Consider the following 24839-nt stretch of genomic DNA (forward strand, 5'->3'; position numbering starts at 1 on the left):
GCCTGCCTTTAACATGAAGTGCAGATGCAAGTTAAAGTAAGAAAGCAAAGCTAATTTATGTGAACATGTCTACACTATGTCTTCATAAGCCAGTGATTATATTACCTAGGCATGTTGGAACCGTCTTCACAGACAAAGTAGATTCTACGTGGCCACTGAATCGAACTGTACAAGTTAGGTGTAGGAACAGAGGAGGAATCATCCCATCCATAAAGTCCAAATTATCGGGCAGAGTGCTCAGGTCCTCGTCTCGTTCACTGATTACAGAGGTCTTGTCTTCATCCCCATCCATGGATGTCAGGCGGCTATGAAGACGTCGATAAACTGCAAAAGATAACAAAGCTTAAATATTCAGGTTGTGATGATAAAGTTTCTGATTATTCTAACAGGTAGGGAAGACACATCAAAAAGGTATTGGTTACCAAGAGATAGTGAGTTCCAAAATTAATATACTCATTGCGATATCTTAATATACATGCTATACATGGGAACTTATGAGCGAATGCCTAGCTTTTCTTTAACTTTCGAGTTACACCATTACTTAGGAAAAGACTCACACACCCAATTTAGCAAAGTTATCTGTGATAACAAAAAAGCGCTTGCTTTACAATTACCACTGCTGCCTATATCCGATCTGAACTCAATACTCTTGTCGTGATCATCTTCATCCTCCTCCTCCTCTCCCAGCTCTTCTTCCTCTTCGTCACATCCATTGATGGTTGTGGCATCCTCGATGTCCTCCTCACCCTCGGCAAAAGAATCACAGCGCTGCAAACGGCAATCAGCCATTACGGAATATTCCAAGTATCAAACTGTAAACTATCATTATTTTAACCATGACATGTTGAGGACAAGACTTTTTTTTTTTTTTACTGAAAACAAGACAATGACAAAAGCACTTGTTGATGAAGTTCTTGGTGACTTTCTCCTCTTTACAAAGCAAAATATAATTCGACTGGAAATTACGATTACAACGAGATCAAACTTCAATATTCTGAAACACATTTCTTGTCTTTAATTCACATTTAAACAGAGCACAAATTACTTACTATCTTGAGGCATTTTCTGTTCATTTGAGCCATTAGGTTTGGTGTTACATTGAAATATTCAATACTATTATCCTCCTAATAACAAGTATTTGTAAACTATTCTTAATTTGCCAAACCAAAATGAGTTTCCATGAACAGAGATAAACCTCAGACTCCAATCATTTAAAAAAAGATAATAAAATACAAAAAATTTAAGCATGCACATGCACACTGAATTTATTTGAAAACACTACAAATCTATATTAGTACTGAAATTACCAAACAAAAGAAAAGCATTTCCTGTACCCTACTAGATTCACACAATGCATGGCAGATCTATGGTCTTCATCATAAACATTGCTACCTAAGAAGAAGAGTAATCAGTGACCAAACATTAAGAGATAATATAACTTTTACATAATGACACCAAGTATACAAAGTGCTTGAAGTTACAAATGTCGAAAGTAAAATCAATAGCTACGCAGCTGTTAATAATACTAAAACATCTTTATTTCAGAAAATATTTTACTCCTAACTATATACTACTGGATCCCTGTCATTATGGGTGATTTCCTGGTCCTTATTTGATTTTACTGACAAATTATTTACTCTGTCCCTAAATCACTTATCTTTCTAAGTAACTTTTGACAACTTTGTGTAGCATCAAAATGAGTGCACTGATTCAATTTGAAATAATTTCCTCCTGCCATTTCCCAAAACTACAAATCAACACCAACTACCATATAAAGTCTGAAAAAAGATGATGCGAATCACATTCTAAAGGAGGGTAACTACTAGAAAATCTCATAAGAATTTCCACATTCGTACGTTCTCCAGCACCACAAGAATGTGCCATGTTCTTATAATCCAAGTAAAAATGAAATCTCATAATACTAGTTTCAGATTAACTACCACGTGATTTGAGCTAAACCTTGAAAGAACCCCTTCGTATATATGATAAAATAAAGCATCAATGAAAAATTTAGAAAAAATAAAACCAACAAAAGCACTCAAAGACTGCACGCCCCCCCCGAGGCTGAAAAGTCCATCCCCGTTAAGCTTCCTTCTCCCTTAAAGTTTCAATTCTCTAACATTATGATTCCATCTCTACCAAAATCTTATCACTTGTTGCAGTCACAAGGCCAAACTTTGATCAAATTTTCTAAATGATTCACACAACCTTTTGTGTACGGTAACCCTGCTTTTATACAGACGGGTCCAAACAAACAGGCAAACCACGTAAAAAACGTCTGAGAAAGGGGATCAACCTTACTAAAATAGCTAAACAGCAGGACTGACGAGGATTACCCAATAACGGGTGACATGGACCTGAGTGTGATTTCCGAAAGAACTGTTTGCAATAGTAATTGAAAGAAAATTTGTAGTTTTGAATAAATTATTACATGTACCTTAAAACATTATTTTGGAATGAAATATGAAACAACTGCCGACAAAAAACTGAGTCACCTCTGATCACATTTAAAGTAACTATAACTCAGCTGTTCACGTCATCGACTTACATAATCGTGCCAAATGAATTTGCAAGTGTGATGGAGACATAACAAAAATAAGTGGAAAAATCCAGAAAACAGACTGCAAAAAGTTATAAAGATAAACCCTTTTCTTACAACAGGTAGTCAGTTAACTTTAGCAATTATACTGATGAACACAGCTTATACAGAGTTGTTTTGTATAAATCACAACTGAAATAATTCATATGCCAACATGTTGCATTATAAAAGACATATGCGCGTACTGTACTAACATTATAAACAGAGCAGCACAATATTACATATAGCCTACATAATTTTATGTGGCCTTCCACAGTGAATATAAATATAAATAAAATATAAACCTACAATTATTGCTTTACACATGCTTAGATACTGACCTATTTACTAGTTTATGTAAAGCACTCGAGCTATGAAAATTAACAATTACATGAAGTACAGAAGAATAAGAAAATAAGTCACGAGATCTTTTCGCAATATCTAACAATTCCACCGATGTAGCTTAAACTTCACAAGTTTTAGTGAGAATTTAAGATTCATACGGTATAAAAAAAGGATGCTTTGGAAATCATATGCGTGTTATTAAAAGTCTGAGACTACAGTATACAGCACTCTAGTGTATGAATGCTACTAAATTATTATTATTATTATTATTATTATTATTATTATTATTTGTAAAATTAGGAGAAAGACCTTCTTTAATGCAGGTTTTGTTAAACAGAATGGCAGTTTCAACAGCATTTATTTTACATAGTAAACGTTCAATTCCTCTTATCAATTGCTTTTCTTGTGGTGGAATGGTTGCGAGCAATTGACCAATGTTCATTTCCGATGGTACAGCGATGTGTAGGAGGTAGCTCTTGTGGGGTGTCGACTAGTTTCGCCCTTCTCGTAAGGGCATCATTCAGAACAGGATCGCAGGATGCAATGGCTGTAATGCGTGGATTTCTCCTCTTTTATCTATGTCTGTTGGCTTGCAGAGTTAGTCGTTCATTTTCATCGGCTATTCGGTCGTAACGTCGTCGGAAAAGCAACTGATAAGACGAATTGAACGTTTACTATATAAAATAAATGCTGTTGAAACTGCCAGTCTGTTTAACAAAACCTGTATTATTATTATTTTTATTATTATTATTATTATTATTATTATTATTATTATTATTATTATTATCCATAAAAAATTAGTGCCTAATACTGTACTCTTTGATTTCAGAGGAGACAATTAGCACCAGAACTTCATAAAATACAATTTCAGTCAACTGGTTTTTCTCGAATATGAATTCTGAGCAAATACTGTAACAATCAATGAAATTCCAGACAAAGCAGTTAAAAATATGTCGACAGTGCTAAAAATTCTGCGTTCAATAACAGGTCTCTAAAAAGAACCTGAGAAGAAGTTTTATGATACTGTACTCTATGTGATATCCATGTTCAAGCATAATTCATTTGAAGGTTTATCAACAGTTAGTGGAACATGACACAGGATCCTTGAACAATCAAAATATATCTACATAACAGTATAATCATAACATGGATATAAAGTATATACAGTACCTTCTAGGCCTATGGATCACAAAGGAGAAAGAGACAGACAAGATATACGCTGTTCTTGTTGATTAGAAACACGATTACCATTAGAATAACGCATGTGCTCTACAAATGTTTGTGGATGTCCACTCAATGAAACAAATCCACTGATATATCATTTTCTTAACCTCTTGCATCATTAATTCAGTTAAAAAAAATAAAATTCACATAAACTCATTACCTATAACAACCTGTATTTGTGGTCAACAAATTCCTCCAGACAATTCAGTTCCAGTAAAGAAAACCATAGTAGAAAAATAAGTCAATGCATGTGACTGGTATCCCTAGGGACTCAGTATTCAACTTATTATTTTTTGTGTAGTTTGATTAATTAATTAGCCGCAAGGAGAGTGGGCTTGGGATGTGGGACTTTGGAGTGTAAATGGTGGGCATTGGGCATACTTGAAAAAATATGTTTCTAAAAATTAATCTGTGACACTGCAGACTCACTAGTGTATTTTACAGTAATAACTAAGTTTGCAATTTAGGTGGAATGAACAGAGATACTGAAAACCATAATATGGCTGAATAAGCATCAGGGTTCCACGCTAGAGCTTCCTTCCGTCTGACGACAAAAGACAGAAAAGTTTATATGAGTTTGACCAGACCACTGAGCTGATTAACAGCTCTCCTAGGGCTGGCCCGAAGGATTAGACTTATTTTACGTGGCTAAGAACCAATTGGTTACCTAGCAACGGGACCTACAGCTTATTGCGGAATCCAAACCTCATTATAGCGAGAAATGAATTTCTATCACCAGAAATAAATTCCTCTAATTCTTCATTAGCCGGCTGGAGACTCGAACTCGGGTCTAGCGAGTGCTACGTGAAAACTCTACCGACTCGCCCAACGGAGGACTAATTGAACAGGGAACATTCAGAAAATGAATAAAGGCAGTCCTGTGATTAATGGTGTGTGATGAAACAAACAATAGATCATAACGACAATGAATCTGAAAATTATGAAATCATGGGCAAAAGGCAGTCATTTTAAGGAGAAGTAAAAATTCTGGGATAATCAATAGTGCATTCAATAGCAAACACCAGTGGATTCCAGGGTATTTGCATACCAACATGTATTAATATACTCGTCTAATGCCATTTTCTTTACAGGGATGGAAGTCTCTTGGTGAATTCATGGACCACAAAAGTGGCCTACTATAAGTGGCGAGTTTGTTGTTAAACACATAATTTCTAGTACAAATCATTTCTACATATTAGTAGCTAATTTCACTTTATCCTTTGGGAAGTCATTCTAAAAACTGCGGACAGTGAATCAGCAATTACTTTTGAGAAAGGAATCCTAACATTACTTCTGCTAAGTCCTTGCACTAAGAATATACAGAAACTACGGAAAAAAAAGCTTTACGGAAGTGATCTTTATGTAGCATTAACACAAGCACAAAATTCTTCCCATTAAAACTGGTCTAATATTGAAGCTCATGGATTCAAGTGCCATATAGGTGAAGGAAAAGACATGCATGTGAATGTTGCACTAAATCTAACTCACAGAATAAAGCCTACTAAAAATTCTACATACAAATTACACATGCTTGTTAGTGTAATAACCAGAATTAGATACCATAATCTCAGATGTCATCATGACTTAAACATAAAAGTATGACACATTTATGGGACAAAAGATAAATATTCAACATATGAAAAAATAACAGCTAACAAAGATATATGAAAGATACAAGGAACAGAATACCAATGAAAAGTTAGTCTGACCCGTAAAGCTCAACTTCATTCCTTTAGAGAAAAACAGAAGTGCATTTTATCAGAAGTAAGTCACATCATAACAAAAAAACTTTCACACCTACAAAAAGAACAGTAATACAGTATATTGCTAATTTCAAGCCTCTATTTTGTGCGCGAATGTGGTAAAAGAATCATCTCACTCAACATCTTACTGGCACCAAAATAATGGCAAATTATCCCAATATCTCATATCTCCTATTCATTTACTACCAAACCATAGAAACTTGTAACTTTAAGATTATAAAGTAAAATAATTAACTAAAATACATCCTGTACTTCTTAATAAGATTTACCCAATTTTCAAACTGGGATCCTTACACACAAATACTCCCAGAAAGACATGTTTAATCTAACAGCATCCACAAAGTAAGGCTCTTTTACTTTTAGAGATAAAGTTAAAGATATGACACCATTAACTTATCAAAAGACGCCAGGTGCAAATTTCTACTAGATGACAATACTAATCCAAAAGCACCATCCATTACCATGCATGCACAGAAGATATTTATGATGCAGCTTATGGGTTGTTTAAATTATTCTCTTATTATAGAAAAAAAGCTAACCACCTATATTTTTTTTACCAAATAATTGTCAAGCATAACTAACTAGAACATATGAGAGAGAAAGCACAACCCAGAATAATAATTTTTAGATCAAGGCAATTCCTAAGCATAAACCATGGCACACAAAGATTATTCAGGTTCTGCATCATAAACACTACACAGTAGTTATAATACTTAGGAAAAATACTAGTTCATCTGAGATTAGGGTGCTAATGCACAGTCAAGCGAGTACCTTGCCGACAGATACTCTTCGCAACTTTCGGTGTCTCGGCAGGACAAGAGGGGCCTGTAAGTTTTAGGGACAGTTATTAATTAGCAGGTCACTGGCTAGCATGTTTCATGCGAGGACAGCAGGGTATGTTCATATCAAACAGTCTTCGTAACTCTATCGACAATGTCACAAGACAAAAGTGAGGTTGTGTATCAAGTGATGCACAGTACAAGTCGTGGATCATCAACCTCACAGCAGCCAATATAATGCAATCAAAAATAATTATTTGAAGGTCATGACCTTGGTAAGTTCTCTTACAGTTTCTTCATTTTAGTAATATATTAAAATATAATTCTTAGTTCATATCTAAAACAAATCTATATAAAAATCTTAATTAATAAAACACTAAACGACATTTAGTTGAGTTTGCACACCACAAGAATCCATTCTGTTCTTATCATCCTTATAAAGTACATCTATGACGATGATCTTCAAACAAACAAAGAAATAATATCCTTAACCAAGGAAACAAAACATTTCGTATTCAGCAATACATCTAATCTGATTATTTAAACCCATAAAAATTTACGCATCTAATCCTATTTACAAAGTTAAGAATCAGGTACATAAACACTCACTGTTTGGCTAATATTTATAATAAAACATTATCCCCGCAGCACCAGAGAACCAACAGAAATAACCATAGCCTATTACTGTACCTATAAATAGCAAAACATTTATTGTCTTCCAGTGCCCCAGACACTACAATATTCCGTTAGCAGACAACAAACCAGAAGTAGCTCTGAGCATGTGTCCCTGAATCCATAGACTTCCAACAGTGAGTTGATGCAATTTTTGTCTCTCCCAAGGACTTGTTAATTTTACAGGAGTACTTTGTATTTTTATCCCTCATCCAGCCATTGGTTCGTTTTTCACCATTTTCTTGTTTTTCAACTTGAATTTAATGACACTGTAGTGGAAATCTTCATTACACTGCCACGCTACTAGCAGGATCTTTTTCCTTTTTTCTGGACAGTCGTCAGCAATGATATTTTTGTTAGTGCCCTTATCATTTGTCGATTCGTCAGAGAATTTGGGTTTTTGTCAGTATTTTCAAGTGGTTTTAGGTAAATTGGGAGTGATATTCCTTTAGAGTTACTAAGTTTCTAGTTATTTACTGGTTAGCTAGCTATTTCTTTACTCTTAAGTGGTACTGACCCAATTTTCCTTATGCTATTCTAATTTATTCATGTATATTTTTTCTCAGGTTAAGTGTTTTTGACTGTTTTCTAGGCTAAATTAACTGTGTCCTTACTCTCTGTTTTGCTTTTATTTGTCTAATTATTTTGCATTAGGAAGCAGTGTTAGAAAAACACTGATAAGTCGTGTTATCCTTAGGTAAGTCCAATACTGTGTATTATACTTTCCTTATCTTTGTTATTATTCTTGCAAATTTTTATGTCTAATTCACCTTGTTCTATCTTCACATAAACTGCTGTATATTGTGTTTACACAAATGGCACATTTTTTGTATCAAGTACTACAGTAATCTATGTGAATTACACCTTGCAGATTCAAGAACCGTCCATTTTTGTTTACACTTTGAGTAAGGTACTTACATTTCAGTCTTACTCTAGATTTGTAAATACAGGTATTTTCATTGTTTATGTTTATGTTTGTGTTTTATGCGCTGTAATGATAATCTGTACTGTATTGTTTTCTGTAATGTGTATTTGCTTTGAGTTGTAGTGCAATTTGCATTTTCCATTTTTTGTAAATAGTCTGGGTGACTGGTATTGTACTTGCTAACTTCTCCTTGCTACATTTTAACACTGTATTTGCCAATTTGTCCTCTGCCTTCAATGAATGATCTACTGCTTCAAAAATTGTTTTGTAACACTATGGGTCTTTTGTATTCCTGTCTACATCTTTTGCTCTGTATACATAAACTGATCTTGCTTTGCCATTAGACAATAAAACGTATACCAGGGATTTTTGGACCAAAGCACATCTGCACAGACTATCACTAATCTTCTTTTATCTCCTAACAAAAGACTGTAGTGTCTCGACATCTGAAGACCATGAATGTGAGTTATTTAAGAGTGATGGGTTTGTATGTAAAAAAATCTATTTTCCTTTAATTAGATTCCTCTTTAAATTTAGCCTAATAAATGAAGACACGAGTCATATAAATATTACATAAGAATTAGAAATTTCAGGGCAGTGCAATTGTGTTCATATCAATAATATTTATAGGATCCAAAACTAAATCACATCCAACATTACCCTTCTCATAACATGTTCATAACAGTTCACTGTTACGCTCCTTTGTTCTTACAAGGTGTTTTTGTGATTATAAACTATCAAGGATTTGAAATACATGATGGCAAATCACTCGGTCTACCAAGGCTAATTTATTGATTACCCGTTACCAAAACATGGTGAAATTACCAAAAATTCACAAATAGATTGAGATCATTCTTGCTCCCAGAAGATAACAAAGATTGTACATTAACTAAACCTCATAAAAATCCATGAAGAACAAATAAGTGAAGGTCTAATAAACATCACTACTTTGTAATAAAAGCCAGCATCGCCAAAATGGGTGCAGGACGCATTACTCACGCATATATTTCACTGTCTCTGACCCATTATCTGAAATCATTCCTGACAACTCACTGAATGCCACTACAGCTATTGTCCTCAGATTCAAATAGGGAGAAAGGTCAAAACAAAGTAAATCTATACATTCATTAAGTTAACAAACACCTAACCAATGCACACTGCTTCCGGATCCAAAAAGAAATATTATGTACTGGCTTTGCTAATGCTTCTTTCCTAACTCTTAAATACCATTTTCATAAGCTACTGGAAATTTTTAATCCCCTTTTGGGAATTATAATGAAGAAAATATTAATGTACTGCACTTCCACTAAAACCTTTGGGTATTCACAGTGTTTGTACCATCATAAAGGGCAAATTACATTATCATAAACCAAAGACGTGCAATTCGGGCCACAGGAAGGTTAGCCTATCCCCATGGGAGGACTTGTAAGTGGCCTGTATATTTAGTAATACAGTATTCCAAAAGCATATAGTACAAAGCTCTATCATCTACATTCAGCCTCACTGATCAGTATCCCACCGTTTGAAACTAATGCACATCCTATGCTCTGGCAGAATGCAGTAAAGAATAACAGAGGGTAACGGGAATGCACTGCTATGTGTCTAATCAAAATCTGGCACTCAATTCTGTATTTACCATAACTGGAATACTGTATACATACCAAGAACAACAAAACCAATTCTGGAGCTACAAAAAAATACCAAAAATGACAAGTAACTCGGGAACATTTCAAGGGCAACAGACAAGATGTGCTTCTGAGTTAAGGACGTTACTGTTACTGGTATCTTAGGAAAGACCATCAAAGTTGAAAACTGTACTCTAGAACAGAAAATGTCTAGACTGTAAATGATTTTTTCTTTACGTTTAAAATGAAAATAATTGAGAATGAGACTGTGTTACTGAGACTTAAACATCTAATGTGCATTGCTTAATACCTGTTACTTATATCTTCTGCTCTAGAAATGAATACCTATAGGAATATTTACTCAGAGAAAAAAAAAAAAATGAAGGCATAAAAAATCTACCATAATTGGCTGATAGCACTGAGGAAAAATCAGTATTCCCATCAATTTTATAAGACTTATGAAATATTTACCTAAAAGCCACATTTGGGGATAAAGAATAATAACAAAGATAAACTGTACATCATTTACGAAACCACATAATTCATACTGCAGTGGAATTTTATGGGCACATATTTTAGATATACCATTTATTCTATCAATGTAAAAAATCCTATGTTTCCTCTGTAACAAAAAAATTATAATACCCAAGATAGATCCCCTAAAGTAGGAGGTAGCTTATGTTTGTATACTTTTTTTTCTCCTTCCTTTCATGATTCAGTTTCATCACCACCCCTCAAAGCCTCTGAAGCTGATTTTCAGAACAATACTAAGTCTGTTGACCTTTAAAGTACCAAAGAGTTTCAGGACTACTGCACTATGGAAAGTCAAGGGAACTATCCAAAAACATCGCGTTACGAAAACAAACGCTGTAAAATATTCGTGAGACGTTAGCATTGGAACATCACAAAAAAAGGAAAAAAAAAACAAGCTTCCAGTATCAAGGACAGAGAGGTTATTTTTTGTAGTCAAATATGCAAATGAAGCCAAAATACACAAAAATGAAAAATCAAAACAAGCCGGGAGAGTGTGAGCAATGTTTTGGATAAGGTAGTGAGAGAGAACGTTTTCCAGAGAGAGAATTCTGACCTGATCCCAGTCTTCCAGGTCACGAGACGACACATAGATGAAGTCCCCGACTGGTGTTCCCTGTCGCACCAGTACAAAAATGTCAAAATATCTGCCCAGCATTGCAGTGCTACATATTTTAAATTATAATTCACCACTATGAATACTTACATAAAAATGCAATATGGAATATGATCTGTTACCTACTGCCTGAAAAATAAATCTGAAAGTAAATAAGATGACAATGATGAATACAGTACAGTTGATGGTGTACCCGAAAAACTGAATGAAAGAGATGGTAATGATGAATGAGTTATACCTTTCCACATAAAGAGGATGACCAAAGAATGCAGTATGACTTTATGGAATCACTTAAATTAACAATACACAAGATGATCAAATCTGAAAAAAAAACTATATAACAGTCATCTAGAGCTTATTAAAAAGGTGGATTATTTGCCAAAAAGCTTTCATCTTTCAAAGTGCAAACCTCCAAAAAGCAGATAAAATAAGCAGGAAATGAAGTCACTGACTACACTTTCGCAGTGCTAAAGGAAATATGACAATACTGGTAACTGTAGACTGCATGCTGCATTACCTACCTTGAACCAACTATCAGCCTCTCTTGCTTACACATATACAGCCAATCGTAGTCCCCATGCTATAGTAAAGTAGCCTACTTAGATAGAATAATTTGTTGACAACGTTAAAAATTCCATGAGTTTTATGAGATCAGTTCACGTGACACCAGAAAGAAATTATAAAAAACTATAGAACTGAAAACCTGAAGACAAATCTTGCTCAGACTAAAAAGATGAAATTCCACCAGTACTGACCAGTCCGACTTATGTACTTGACAAAACAGCACCAATAATGTTAGACAGGTCTCTAGGAATTCTTTAGAAATATAACACTGCATGTGTCCAATATCCTACATGAATGGAAATCCTAATCAAAACAGTTTACCACATGACTGCATAAAAGAGGACTACATAAAAGGGAAACAAAGGTGGTCATCAAACAACCATGTGAGATAGTATATATATCAACTAAACAAAATAACACACTTAAGTCATTATATTTGTAAAAGTTACTTTAATGGAGGAGGTAAATGTTCATTCAGAGCATCAAGGATAGCCATCAGGAATAAGCAACAAGGAGCAGAGTAAAATTGACTGTTTTAAAACCCGTAACAACAATGATAAAATACTTCACTGAAAAATATAAACGACTAAGAAAAGAGTACACAACTAAAATGTATAAGAGAGAGGAATCAGCAACTGACATAACAGAAAGAATGATTTTCTGGACAAAGCACTAGAAAAGTGTATTCTTTTTAAATAAAACACAGATCTAACCCCAAATTTCACTCTGAACAATTTCAGACCTGACACAGAAATAATCTCGACCAAAACTGAAGCTTTATCAAATTAAAAAATCAATCTTTAGCAACACAGCTCAGATCCTGAGCCACCTTGCTGCACTTGAAAGCACATGATAACAAGAGTTCACTTGCTTTCAGCTCATGAGAGCTCAAAAGGAGACAAGTAAACCACCACATAAAGTAAGTACATGAGAAAAGGATAAGGGTACTGAAGAGAAGTAGCATGCCACCTTCTCATGGCCAAGGGATATGTCAATAGGGCTAGAATATCTGATTTGGTTCACTTCTGGAAGTGAATGACACACCACTACAGTAGTAAAAAAAATCGGAAATTAGCACCCATTATGGATTTTAACAATTGTTAGCCTCAAAGTAAATTTTGTACAATAACTAAGAAATCCCAGGAATACAGAATGCTAACAAAAGGTCTTCAACAACAAAGATGAGGCAAGATTAAAAAACGAGAATACCTAATTAAAGCTAATGAATCACTAGCAAAACCTGTGATAAAAGCACACAGAGTATATGATCAACAACTGTGAACCTACACTTTCCAATCTGATAACAAAGCAAAAGAATACAGTATACAGTATGTAAAAACAAACAACACTTTGCCACTTTTAAATGTTAAACCCACTATCAACAACTATACTAAAGAACACCTACTAGTAATGTTATGCCCTACAGTCTAACACAGAATGCACTATAAAAATAACAACTGGCCACTGTCAGAGCTTAAAAAATATACTGTTCATACTACTTCAAAATTAATTTTCAATTTTGTGCCCCTACAGCATACCCAAAAACATCAGAGATATTGTTAGCTAACTGCATTAAACTTATATAACTTGTCACTTTGATGTGAAAATCATAAAAGTTTACCTGCAAAAGAACTCCATAAAAAGTTATACTTTCAAAATATGTAAAGTTCTCAGTCAATATATACATCTTTACTAATACCTTTAATCTGACAGGGTAAGAGTACTTGAGTGAATGTGTTCATGCTTACACAAAATCTTGCAAGAAAATCACAAAATCTACACTACAGACACAAGTATAAAAACAATACAGATTTTAAATGAAACTATAGGAACCGTTTTCAATTTACTGTACACCTGCTACATAATAACCAAATGAGTGAAAATAAGATATTATTCTGAATATGGTTATCTGCAATGTATTTCTACATTCCATGACTAAAAATGCATCATGACCTAAATTTCCTTTTCATCAGCAAAATTCCAAAAATAAAATGCTAGGAACAACTAGTTCTACTAGATGAGGCTACACATCCATTTTGTCTTCTATAAGTTTTTAACTAAATATTTACAAGAAACATCATACACTTCACCCTCTCAAAATATACGTCTCATAGCAAATTGTGAACGTGGGACAGTTACCCATAGAAATGACATGGAAAACAATTCAGCAAGGGACAGCAATTACCATACCTCATTTGAACGGTGAAGAGACTGAGGAGAAAAGAAGTAGTACTCTGGAAGAGATGGCACGGGCCTAAAGGAACCTTGAAGAATCCCAGAAAATCTCTCCTTGATCATAGAATGCAACTGCTGGAGGTCTCTGCAAGGCAGATGTTGCTTCAGGAGTGACAATGGAAATCTTGTGCTTGGAACTGGCTTCGGTCTGCTGGGGACCTCGTCATCAACCTGATCGGTAGCCTGCGGGAAAAGAAATTGAAAACATGCATGAGTCAGTTTCAAAACAAAATATCTGATTTCAATTACCCTCAAGACGTACAATTCCTGAATATGAATTTTTTAGTACAGTAATGCACATATTACAGTACATAATGTACAATCCTGTGAGGGTACTTTGAGGTCCAACAGTTCCTGAAGGCGGGAATGTGGTACTGGCAATCAACCTTCACATCGTTCTACCTATGGGACTTGGCCCACAACACAAGTCCTTGGACACCTGTTTTACGAAAAGAAACTCCTAATCACCCGTAAAATATGAAATATGAAAAGAATTTCTATTTACAAACAGATAAGCTTACCTTTTCCTTGCCATTTGCCTCCTCCTCCCTACCATCTTGAGGCTTGGGGGTTGCAGTATGGGAATGATGCATTTGCTCGATGTTACTTCTTAGTCTGAAGTCTCGAAGATGCCCACATATTGTCTGAAGTGTTCGAGAATGCTTTATATCACCACCATTGCCAATATTATAAAAAGTGAATACCTAGTCAAAGTACACTATCAAGCACTAAATTCAACTGTTATCACAAAGAACATGAAGAGGTTACATACATAAGGATACAGAATTAAGGCCAAGATTACCCCATTTCTGTAAACTGGTGTCACAACAATAATGGCTATAGTCATTTAAACACGAAAAATGATTCCATAACATTTGAATTAAACAAAGCATCACTTACAAACGCTGCAATCAGTATGGTTATATTTCATCTCTCTTCAGATGTAAATTACAGTTAATTGAAATGTCTAAAATAGTGCAAAAAGTATCAACTTTTCCTAAGAAAATTAAATCTTTTCAACAGGAAATCATAACAATACTACAACTGTTTAATTTACTTCAAAAATCTTCCTTGCAAACAAATATACACAAGTCACATATGTTTATCAGTTGAAAATAACTTTACCTCTATTTTCTTATCAATACAAGAACTCTAAAACAACGAGTAAACAAGCCCATTAATCATATAAATACTGTACATCCATCACAGTTCATAGTGATCACCAGCCTCACAGTCTTCTGTTCACAAAGGAAGAAGAGTACCCTCACAAACACTAGGGCCACCAGTATCCTCTACCAACCACCTCATATTTTGTATATGGGGAATGGGTCTGTATGAAAAACTGTTTACTCATATAGGAAGGTAGTGAAATACGTGAATATCAGTCATCTGAGCATCAAACTCCCTGTTAGAAGTGGCCTTCTTAAATGACCCAAGACCACAAGTCTGGGGACCATTGTGGACAGTAATTGAGGTGCTTATGATGACTAATAGGCTTCTTATGAAGAAATCAGAACTCCAACAAAAATCTTTCAAACCTGAAGGAAATGAGATATTTCAATCTCCATGACAGCTTCATGGCAGTGGTTTAATGCAGCCTCCATATCCTGTTTGTGGATCATCAGTTCTTTTTGCAATGACTGAAACACACCCAACACAAAGCTTCGAAGGTGACACACTTCAACGGCTCCAACGTGAGTTCGCAGGAAACTAGAATCAACTGCAAAAATTGTTTTTTAAGATTTACCCTTATGAAGATGAAAATGTACTAGAAAATACCACCATTATAAAAGACAAAAACCGTGGATACGTATAATCATCCAACATACCTCTTCTCAAAGTAAAAATGTACATGCACTGACTGAATGATATAGTTCTATGAATCACTTTGCTTGGTATCATTAACTTAATGTCAAAATGTTTGAAGTAAGTGATTATATGTCGTGAAACATTCCTTCACGCCTCTTGAAAGATTTCTTACCTCCAACATCTGATTCCTCAGACCGAGGCTCTGGACTAGGGTGTTTGTTGTCATCCTGAATGCCACTCAAGGATGGTAACTCTTCATCTTTTAGCGGAACGGTGTCCTCTATAAGATCATGCTCCAGTTTAAACGTTGAATCCATGAAAATATCTTTCCCAACAACATATGACCTCTCTTCCCTGTGAAAGGACAAATAATGAGACATTTAAAGCTTCAGTGATTAAACAGAAACAGAAAAGTAATACAAAGCTAATAACATGTGGTAATTGAAGAACCAAAATTAATCTCATTTTGTTATACTGTACCTGTTCACCAGTTGTGTAATAATGCTGTTGAGCTTGCAGTCATAGACATAGATTGGCAGAGTAACAGCCCCACACAGAAACTTGTGGCAGGGGGAAGGAGGGACTGCACTCTGGCTCTCTTCAGTACTTGGCCCTCTTCCGACAGATTCCACTTCTGCTCCAGTATTCCTCAAGTGAAGGGGGACACAGCCATCATCATTTCTGAGGGCTTCACTGGACATACTCTTCACAGAAGGATCACTGAATCCTGGCAGCGATTTGGAAGGCATTGATACGTAGCGTCTCTTAACAGGGTCTTTGGGTGACTCAGTGACAGTCAGGTCACTGTGAGGATCCTTAGTGGGGGAGTCCACTGATCCAGTCCTACTGCGTTCAGGAGCTAAAGATCCCTGGCCAAAAGAACTACATCGTTCTCGATTGACATGAAAGGAACTTGCTCTTTCCCTCAAGACTGAATCGGAAAAAACCGGATGGGTTGGTTGAGACTGTGTTGTAACTACTGGCCCTGACCTGTATCGCATCCTAGGTGGAAGGCCATCTGTTTCCTCAGCTGCAGGACCACTTGATTTGCTATTGGTTGGAGTTGGAGGGGGAAGACTAGGTGATGTGAGGTGGGTTAACGATGATGTGCTGCTCTCAAAAGAAACCTGCTGTTCTGACATGGGCCCTCCAATTGGCTGATCAGTTGTGTTGGTTTCCGTGTCAAGATCAAGAGTGTTCTCTGAGTCAGGGATGACTTTGACAGCCAGATTCTCTCCATCAGATAAATTGGCACGTTTGACTAACAAAGACTTTAAGTCATGGTATGAGGCTGGAATGAGTGTGATCATGAGGTGATTATGAGACACACCCTTCAGGAAGCATCTCCACTTGGGAGGGTCACAATTGTCACCTGGAAAATGAAAAAGGAAAAATTGAGATCACTTGATAACAAACTTATCAAGAAACCCAGGTAATGTCTTCAAAATCATGCCTCAATGGTCCCACACACGAAAATTAAAGATTGTAATGACATTTTTTAAATGCAATCTACTTTTCAAAAATCTACTGAATTAAAATTTGCTTTTTTGATTAAATAAAAAGGAGAACATTTTTAAAGGAAAAGCACTAACCACACTTTTTTCCCCAAAACAACTCTCCAATTAATATGAACCTCAGTATGATTTAGAAACTACCAGGCTCTGCATGTTGATATCCAAGTCACTCAATGCACAAGGAGAAGCAGAAATACACGACCCCAAACCAGAGACAGACTCACTAATGTAGGTGTTGGAAAAGGGCGAAGGACTAGAGGTAGGAGGGCGCTGTCTCTCCCGCAACATCTTGGGTAACGCTCGAAGATCAGCAGTGCTCAGGGGGAACTCCTGGTTATCGTGTAGTTGACTCAAGTGATCCAACAGCATTCCATACAAGATCTGATTGGCTTCGTCCGTGGTATTTTCACCACCAAACGTGACTCTCTTTACCAGGCTACTGTACAAGTCTGAAACAAGACCAGGAGATAATGTAAGGCAAAAGTTAGAAATCACAAAGTTGTCACCTCAACAAAATAAGATTTTGGTGACCAAACATGACATTTTTCTATTACGACAGTACAAAAATTAATACCTGAGAACATAAAAATAATATCGATTAGAGAGAGAGAGAGAGAGAGAGAGAGAGAGAGAGAGAGAGAGAGAGAGAGAGAGAGAGAGAGAGAGAGAGAGAGAGAGAGAGAGAGAGAGAGATATCCACTGTTTGTATTGTATAGCATATAAAATATGAATGCATAATCATAAAACACATACAAATGCCTTTATTTATTATATCTGGAATTATATAACAGAAAAGAGCAAAGCCCTATCAATTTAACATTAAAATTGAGCAAAATCAACTAAACGAACAGAAAAACTACACATCTCTGTATTGATGATACAAGGATGCCATTTATCTGAGTAAATCTGTGCAGAATACATCTACGTGATACGTACAACTGGCACAAACAAATATTAAGAATCCTTATCAGTTTACAGACTAAGAATGAAGCAAATCTACAAACAAAATTAGCTGAATATCAACAAGTATAACGCAGTCAACGCAGCATGTAGTCCTTACCTTGAATATAAGTAGAGACTAGCAACTCAACCTGCTGGCACTTCGGCAGGAGGCGAATGAGGTCGAAAGTAAATGGCACTTGGGTTATCCGAGGGGCTGCGTGCAAGGTTGTGGTTACAGGGGGAAGAGAGAACTGAGGAATGGGACCTCCTCCTCCTATTCCTCCTCCTCCTCCAGTAAAAAGCATCCCTGCTTTTGAAGGTAATCCACACACAGTGTTGCCATGACCTTGGCTCATGGACAGCAAGTGTTCGAATGTCAGCAATCCCCAGATACATTCCTGGTCCACTGGGAAGAACTGTGGGGCAAAAATGAAACAATGACTCTTTAGAGGGGGCCATAATATTGAAGTCAACAGTGTCTTTCTATAACTTTCTCTCTTGAGAGTCATATTGTTTATAAATGACATTATGGTGCTAAATCAATAAAGAAACATAGAAATAATGTCAATGAAGGAAATTTCACAGAAAAGGGCACAAACTGACTTACACAAACATTACAGACTGCTCTGAGAGCAAGAGCCTGTGCCAGTTCACTGATGACTTTGTCAAAAACAAACAACTTAAAAATACAATACAAGCTCATTCTTATCCAAGGAAGCACGCTTTCAAAGAAATGCACTCGTATAATTGATTGTCACATTTCTATGATAAGAAATTTTTCCTCATAGATCCTGGAAGGCTGGTGAAATAACAGTACGTAAAGCCTAGTCCCCGTAGGGGGGTAGTGTCGCCAGTGCACCTCACGTGGTGCACTGTAGCCATTACTAAATTTCTTTGCAGTGTCCCTTCGGCCCCTAGCTGCAACTCCTTTCATTCTTTTTACTGTACCTCCATTCATATTGTCTTTCTTCCATCTTGCTATCCATCCTCTCCTAACAATTATTTCATAGTGCAACTGCAAGGTTTACCACCTGTTAAACCTTTCAAACCTACCTACTCTCAATTTCCTTTCCAGCACTGAATGACCTCATAGGTCCCAGTGCTTGGCCTTTGGCCTAAACTCTATATTCCATTCCAACCTCTTACAACATGAGAAAAAATGTTACAACACTCCCTCTTGTCAGAATTTCTCCTAAAACAATTCACAATAACAAATATATACTGTACATTAAACACTAATCTGGTCAAAGGGACTTAATTGTAATGTAAAGCAGTCCATACTTTTATTATTAGAGAATTAATATTAGTCAATAAACTGAGCACTACCCCCATCAAATGACATTGGAGGTGTCTCAAAAAATTGACTCTATTTCAGCTCGCATTTCCAAGTTTACTGCACCCTCTTTATCTATGAAAAAGTACTATAAAAATGTTGGAATAATGATTACCAAGTATTGTAAATGAAATTATGTTCCACTGGATAATTAATAATGACAAGATTACGGTTATGGGCTAACCTAGGTCACTGTGTCAGTAAATAATAATAATTATCTAATAAGCATATGCATATCATGATCTAATATTGTACACTTGCAACAGTTACAGTGGCTGCCAAATGTGCACATCAGATTACGTCCTTTGCCCATCTTGCCCCAAAACTTTGCAGTGAGGAACCAATATTGGTCAAAGGACTGAAGTTGCCAGTGCTATTGTTTTATTTGAAGTCGGCTTCACAAAGACATGTGACTCTCCAGATTAATCACTTGTCACTCATTGGCTGGTGAAATGTTAAGAAAATATAAATCAAAATTATATGAATAACAGAGACTGTTTTTCATGTAACTAAACAAAAATCTACTTTAAAAAGTAACAATAAAAAAAATAATACTGCATAGCTAAATTAAAAATTAAGTAAATTTTATTTAAACACAGCATTTTCTTTAAAAGATCAAAAAAAAATACATGTAATATCAAAAAAATCTGACTGAAGGAACAGTGTTGAGCCAACTCTCCTTTACAGAAAGTAAGTTTAGATAATAGAATTAAAAGAAATTTGTTGGAGCTGTCAAGAAAAGTGTGAGTGGTATAGGTGGAGAAAAACCAACTGAAATGGTGAGAAATGTCATACAAAAGTTAGTACTGGTGAACAGATGGGTCAGCATAATTGGAGAGGGTCTGGCCATGTGGAGAAAATGGTAGATGATGGAGTGCCAGAGGTACTGGAATGAAAGGACCTTCATATATATATATATATATATATATATATATATATATATATATATATATATACACAGTAGAAGTGGATGTGTTCAGAAGTCACATGAAGAAGCTTTATCCTTGATTCATCAGCAAATAAATGTATCATTGCCTACAGTCTGATTTTTTCTCCAGGGCCACCCTTATTAAATGAAAAGGCACTTGTGTCGTCTGTGTGAGAGAGAGAGAGAGAGAGAGAGAGAGAGAGAGACCGTTATCGTTATCAACATGCTTAGGAAGGCAGGTGAGGCTATCTTATCATCACCCACTTTCGGTGATAACGAAAGTCCCTTTTTCTGGAGCGAATGCCCACTTCCAAGTGTTAGCCTTGTTAACAGTTGGGAGAAACTGTCAAAACATCACTTTAACAAGGTTAATAAATTAAATGAGAATTTACCTTGATCGGATTCATTATTTGACAGTCATTTTGCGTAAATGCAATTTTATTATTGGTGCTTTCTGCATGTGTTACCTTGCTGGAAAACTACTGTATTATTCTGAACAAGTTGCATTTTCAAGCAGAATAACTACTGAAAGCAAAATTTAATATACAACAATGCAAACATTAATTATTTTACATTGCCCAGCTTACTAACTATTTAAACCAAAATTTAATGTATAATAATGCACACAATAGTTATATTACAAAATAAAATTATTCTTCTGTTGTCTATAAAACCATCTGGAATCCTGTCAGCACTTATGAACGCAACAGTATTTTCATTAAACCAAATAATTAAATTTATACAAATAAACGAAGGTGGAAGCTTCCTATCCAGGACCTTCTGTTCTGAAAGCTGCTTGTTTTCCCAATTACTGAAGCTGTTGTTTTGTCAAGACGAAAGGGAAGGTTCTTTCATTCTTTTATTTGCAAGAAAATGCTCCTTACTAAAGCAGCAATGGCCACTAGTGTGATGAGCTTACTTATGAATGATATGTTCGATATCTGTCCCGTCCCTTCCCAAACCAGACACTGGAATTACCCACCATTTTCTTGGTTTCAAATCCGTATACACTTTGTAGCTGAATTACTCTTATCTTGGCTTCAGACTCCTCACTTACATTATTTTAAACTCTAATAAACATTAACTTTCAAAATTTATCTTAATCTAATAATCAAATTTTTCCTGCTGGATTCTACAGATATTTATGGTCATTCCCTGAAGTCTGGTCTTCAGTCACCCTGCCTTTTCTGTCAAATTGAAATAACATGTATTTTTTTCATGTGACAAATGGCAATGATTCCTTTCATGAAAAGACGAAAGCACTGATTCTCTTGTATTTATAATAAATATTTACTCCTCCTTGAGAACATTCAATAATGCATATACTGCAATACATGGTATGTGTATTATTGCATATACCATGTATTATATACCATTATATATCACCATTTTTAGTTTTCTGTAAAAGAAAACTATTGTGCTGGCTTTGTCTGTCTGTCCGCACTTTTTCTGTCCACCCTCAGTATTAAAAACTACTAAGGCTAGAAGGCTGCAAATTGGTATTTTGATCATCCACCCTCCAATCATCAAACATGCAAAATTGCAGCCCTCTAGTCTCAGTAGTTTTTATTTTATTTAAGGTTAGAGTTAGCCATAACCGTGCTTCTGGCAACGATATAGGACAGGCCACCACCGGACCGTCGTTAAAGTTTTATGGGTCGCGGCTCATGCAGCATTATTCCGAGACCACCGAAAGATAGATCTATTTTCGCTGTAGCGGCTGTACAGAAAACTCAATTGGGCGGAAGAAACTTCGGCGCATTTTTTACTTGTTATCATATGATACTGTATTGCATTTCAACGAAGCACCGTTTGTAGGTGGTGTACCCAATTTTCATGTGTATCGTTCATGTCTTGAAAGTTTAAGCAAACCCACAAAATTTTAATACTGACGTTACCAGCATGGCAACAACGTACACGGGAACGACTGGCAACTGTGGAAACGATTCTTCTACCGTCGATCTTGTTTAATTCAATTGCTTTCATTTCTGTTTATAAGCAAACGTTCATTGACCAACAACACGAAAAAATAACAACATGAGACAGAATATGAGTTACAGCATGCTGCTCTACAATAAATATTAAAAGTACCTCTTTGTAATACCGTAAAAGTACAGTGAGCCGCTGTAACAAATCAACGCTTTACAAATGTCAGTATTTCCCTCCCAGAACAGCTTGCTTGAAATACCATCACTGAATTAACATAAAAATCCCACGCTGAAATTGATCCAGTCCAAATACTGATAATTCTGTATGTTTAAACTAGTATATCTACAGTGTCTAAAGAATACAAATTCTCTAAAAAAAAAAAGTTATACTTATAAGATCGTAAGCAGAAAGTTTCAAGAAACACAGTAAATACTGCTATAGGGCTACAGCACGACAATGTCAATTTTCTGTAGCAGAATAAATGTTCCGTTTCTAGCAAAGAAAAATACTTAATAAGAGTTATAATTCGCAAAACAAAATCCCAGTAATGTACTCCTGAATTTATATTTTATTCTTTGCACAGACCTTCCTTACAACCCAAGATTTATCTACGGACTAAATGATCACTCCTCTAGCCCTGCACTTGCCCGGATCTGATCATAAGGCAAACCTTTGCCAGAATGAACACACATACGAACAGACAAAATGCTACATCACCCTCCTACCTTCCCAGGACGAATAGATAAGATTTTTATAAATGAAAAAATTAAAAATTTCTATCAAATTATATGATTAGAGACAATTATAAGCAGATAGGATTTTTTTTATAAATAAAAATTAAAAATTCTATCAAATTATATAGTGAAATTTCGTTCATCAAAAATATTTAAGTTTTAAAAAGGACGAAAAAGTTCCTGTAAGGAGAGATTTTTTTCCCCCTTTAATTTAAGGTAACTAAAGAATCACGACCAGGTGACTTTTAATAGCGATCTGGACACTTTACTTCAAGTACATCAGCTATATACGTCTGTGTTTATCTGTCTGCTGGAAAGACTTATATTCAAGTACACATAGTTAAACAATACAATGTTATCTAAGGTAAATAAATTTTGAGGCGAGTCATAAACCCAAAGGTAATCTCATTTTACAGTGGTCAATGGATGTTTACAAAAGAGGAGTGCATGCACTTACGCGAGAGAGAGAGAGAGAGAGAGAGAGAGAGAGAGAGAGTGGTTTACAACACTCATGGCCATTCACGTAACCATAAACCATAATTTTAGCGACTTATTTTATTTATATGACTTCTTACAAAAGTCCTACATGCCTCACTGTGACCCATCGAATCGAATCCTTATGATGGCATTTGTAATTTGTGGAAAGGATCGAGTTTCTCACAAAACAATACGTCATCTTTTTTTTATTTAATTAGTACTATGTTGTGTATATCAAGCCCACGATACAAGTAGCAAAACACACTGGTGTGTATTTCAACCCCACGATACACGGAGCAATACACTCAGGTGTGTATATCAACCCCACAACACAAGTACCAAAACACCCTGGTGTGTATTTCAACCCTACAATACAGGTACGCAACGCAATCAGACAAAACAAAGTGTAGCTCAACCGTGGTGTAGCTGTGTTTTCATACACTACGGGCAAACAGTGTACCAGTAACCTTTTCAGCTTAATTCACACGAGGCTAACATCGGGGGAAAATTAACCTCACTCACGAACCTAGCTAGCTACCAACTGCTGTCAGTAAGGCGATAAGAACTACCCTAAGGCATGGGGAGGCGAAAACCATGACAGCTTGAACTAAATCTGTAAGTCTCATGTCCTGAAAAAGTTGCTGTTGTACTGGACAATTTCCATTAGAACACTCTGACGTATTTTTTTTTATATCCCTGTTGTGGTCATAATTATGCCTACTTTACAGATAAATTCCAGCCTCTGTTCTGAAGTGAGATTTGACCAAGGTCCAGAGATTACACTTAGTGGACCTTCTATCAGACTCTTCATCTTCTTTTCAAATTGGATCAGACTCTATTCTGGGGAATCTGAACCAGTTCCTATTATAACAGCCCTGTCATGTCAGAGTCTGTGGCAACTCAATGGTACGCTACAAATGAATGTCAGATTCTGTGCTTCTGATCTGTAAGTCATTTCAGCCATACGAGAATAAAATTCCCTTTACTGAATGAGTTAGGGAGCATTAAGAAATACTTCTTTACGGCTCTTAAGCAACATTTTTGATCAAAAACAGCCAAACTTTAAACGTCCTCAAAAATCAAACATTTTCTCAGTCAGAGGAAAATTCAATTTAGTTGAAGGTTCTCGAAGTGCTGTATTTAAAGACTATATTATCATCATCATTCAGAAATGTCAGTATAAAATTACTTTCTCATTCAAGTGATAATTCAATTTGGTTGGGGGTTCTTCAAATGCAGTGTTTAAAGACTGTATATGATCATCATCATTCAGAAAGTAAAACATAAAACGATTATATTTTAAAAAATTCTTTAAA

The 24839-nt window shown here is 35.7% G+C and overlaps 1 protein-coding gene across 1 annotated transcript in view; it reads right to left on the reverse strand.

Moving 5' to 3' along the window:
• The window catches only part of LOC136831534 (KICSTOR complex protein SZT2-like), a 123555-nt gene that overhangs the window by 62132 nt on the left and 36584 nt on the right, over positions 1-24839 (reverse strand). Inside the window, 10 exon segments of the mRNA XM_067092105.1 lie at positions 106-324; positions 615-768; positions 10999-11058; positions 13813-14040; positions 14379-14501; positions 15396-15577; positions 15839-16020; positions 16147-17038; positions 17405-17629; positions 18241-18538. Of these exon segments, the coding sequence (XP_066948206.1) occupies positions 106-324; positions 615-768; positions 10999-11058; positions 13813-14040; positions 14379-14501; positions 15396-15577; positions 15839-16020; positions 16147-17038; positions 17405-17629; positions 18241-18538 (2563 nt within the window).

This window comes from Macrobrachium rosenbergii, chromosome 48, assembly GCF_040412425.1.
Source record: "Macrobrachium rosenbergii isolate ZJJX-2024 chromosome 48, ASM4041242v1, whole genome shotgun sequence".
In the NCBI taxonomy this organism is placed as follows: Eukaryota; Metazoa; Arthropoda; class Malacostraca; order Decapoda; family Palaemonidae; genus Macrobrachium; species Macrobrachium rosenbergii.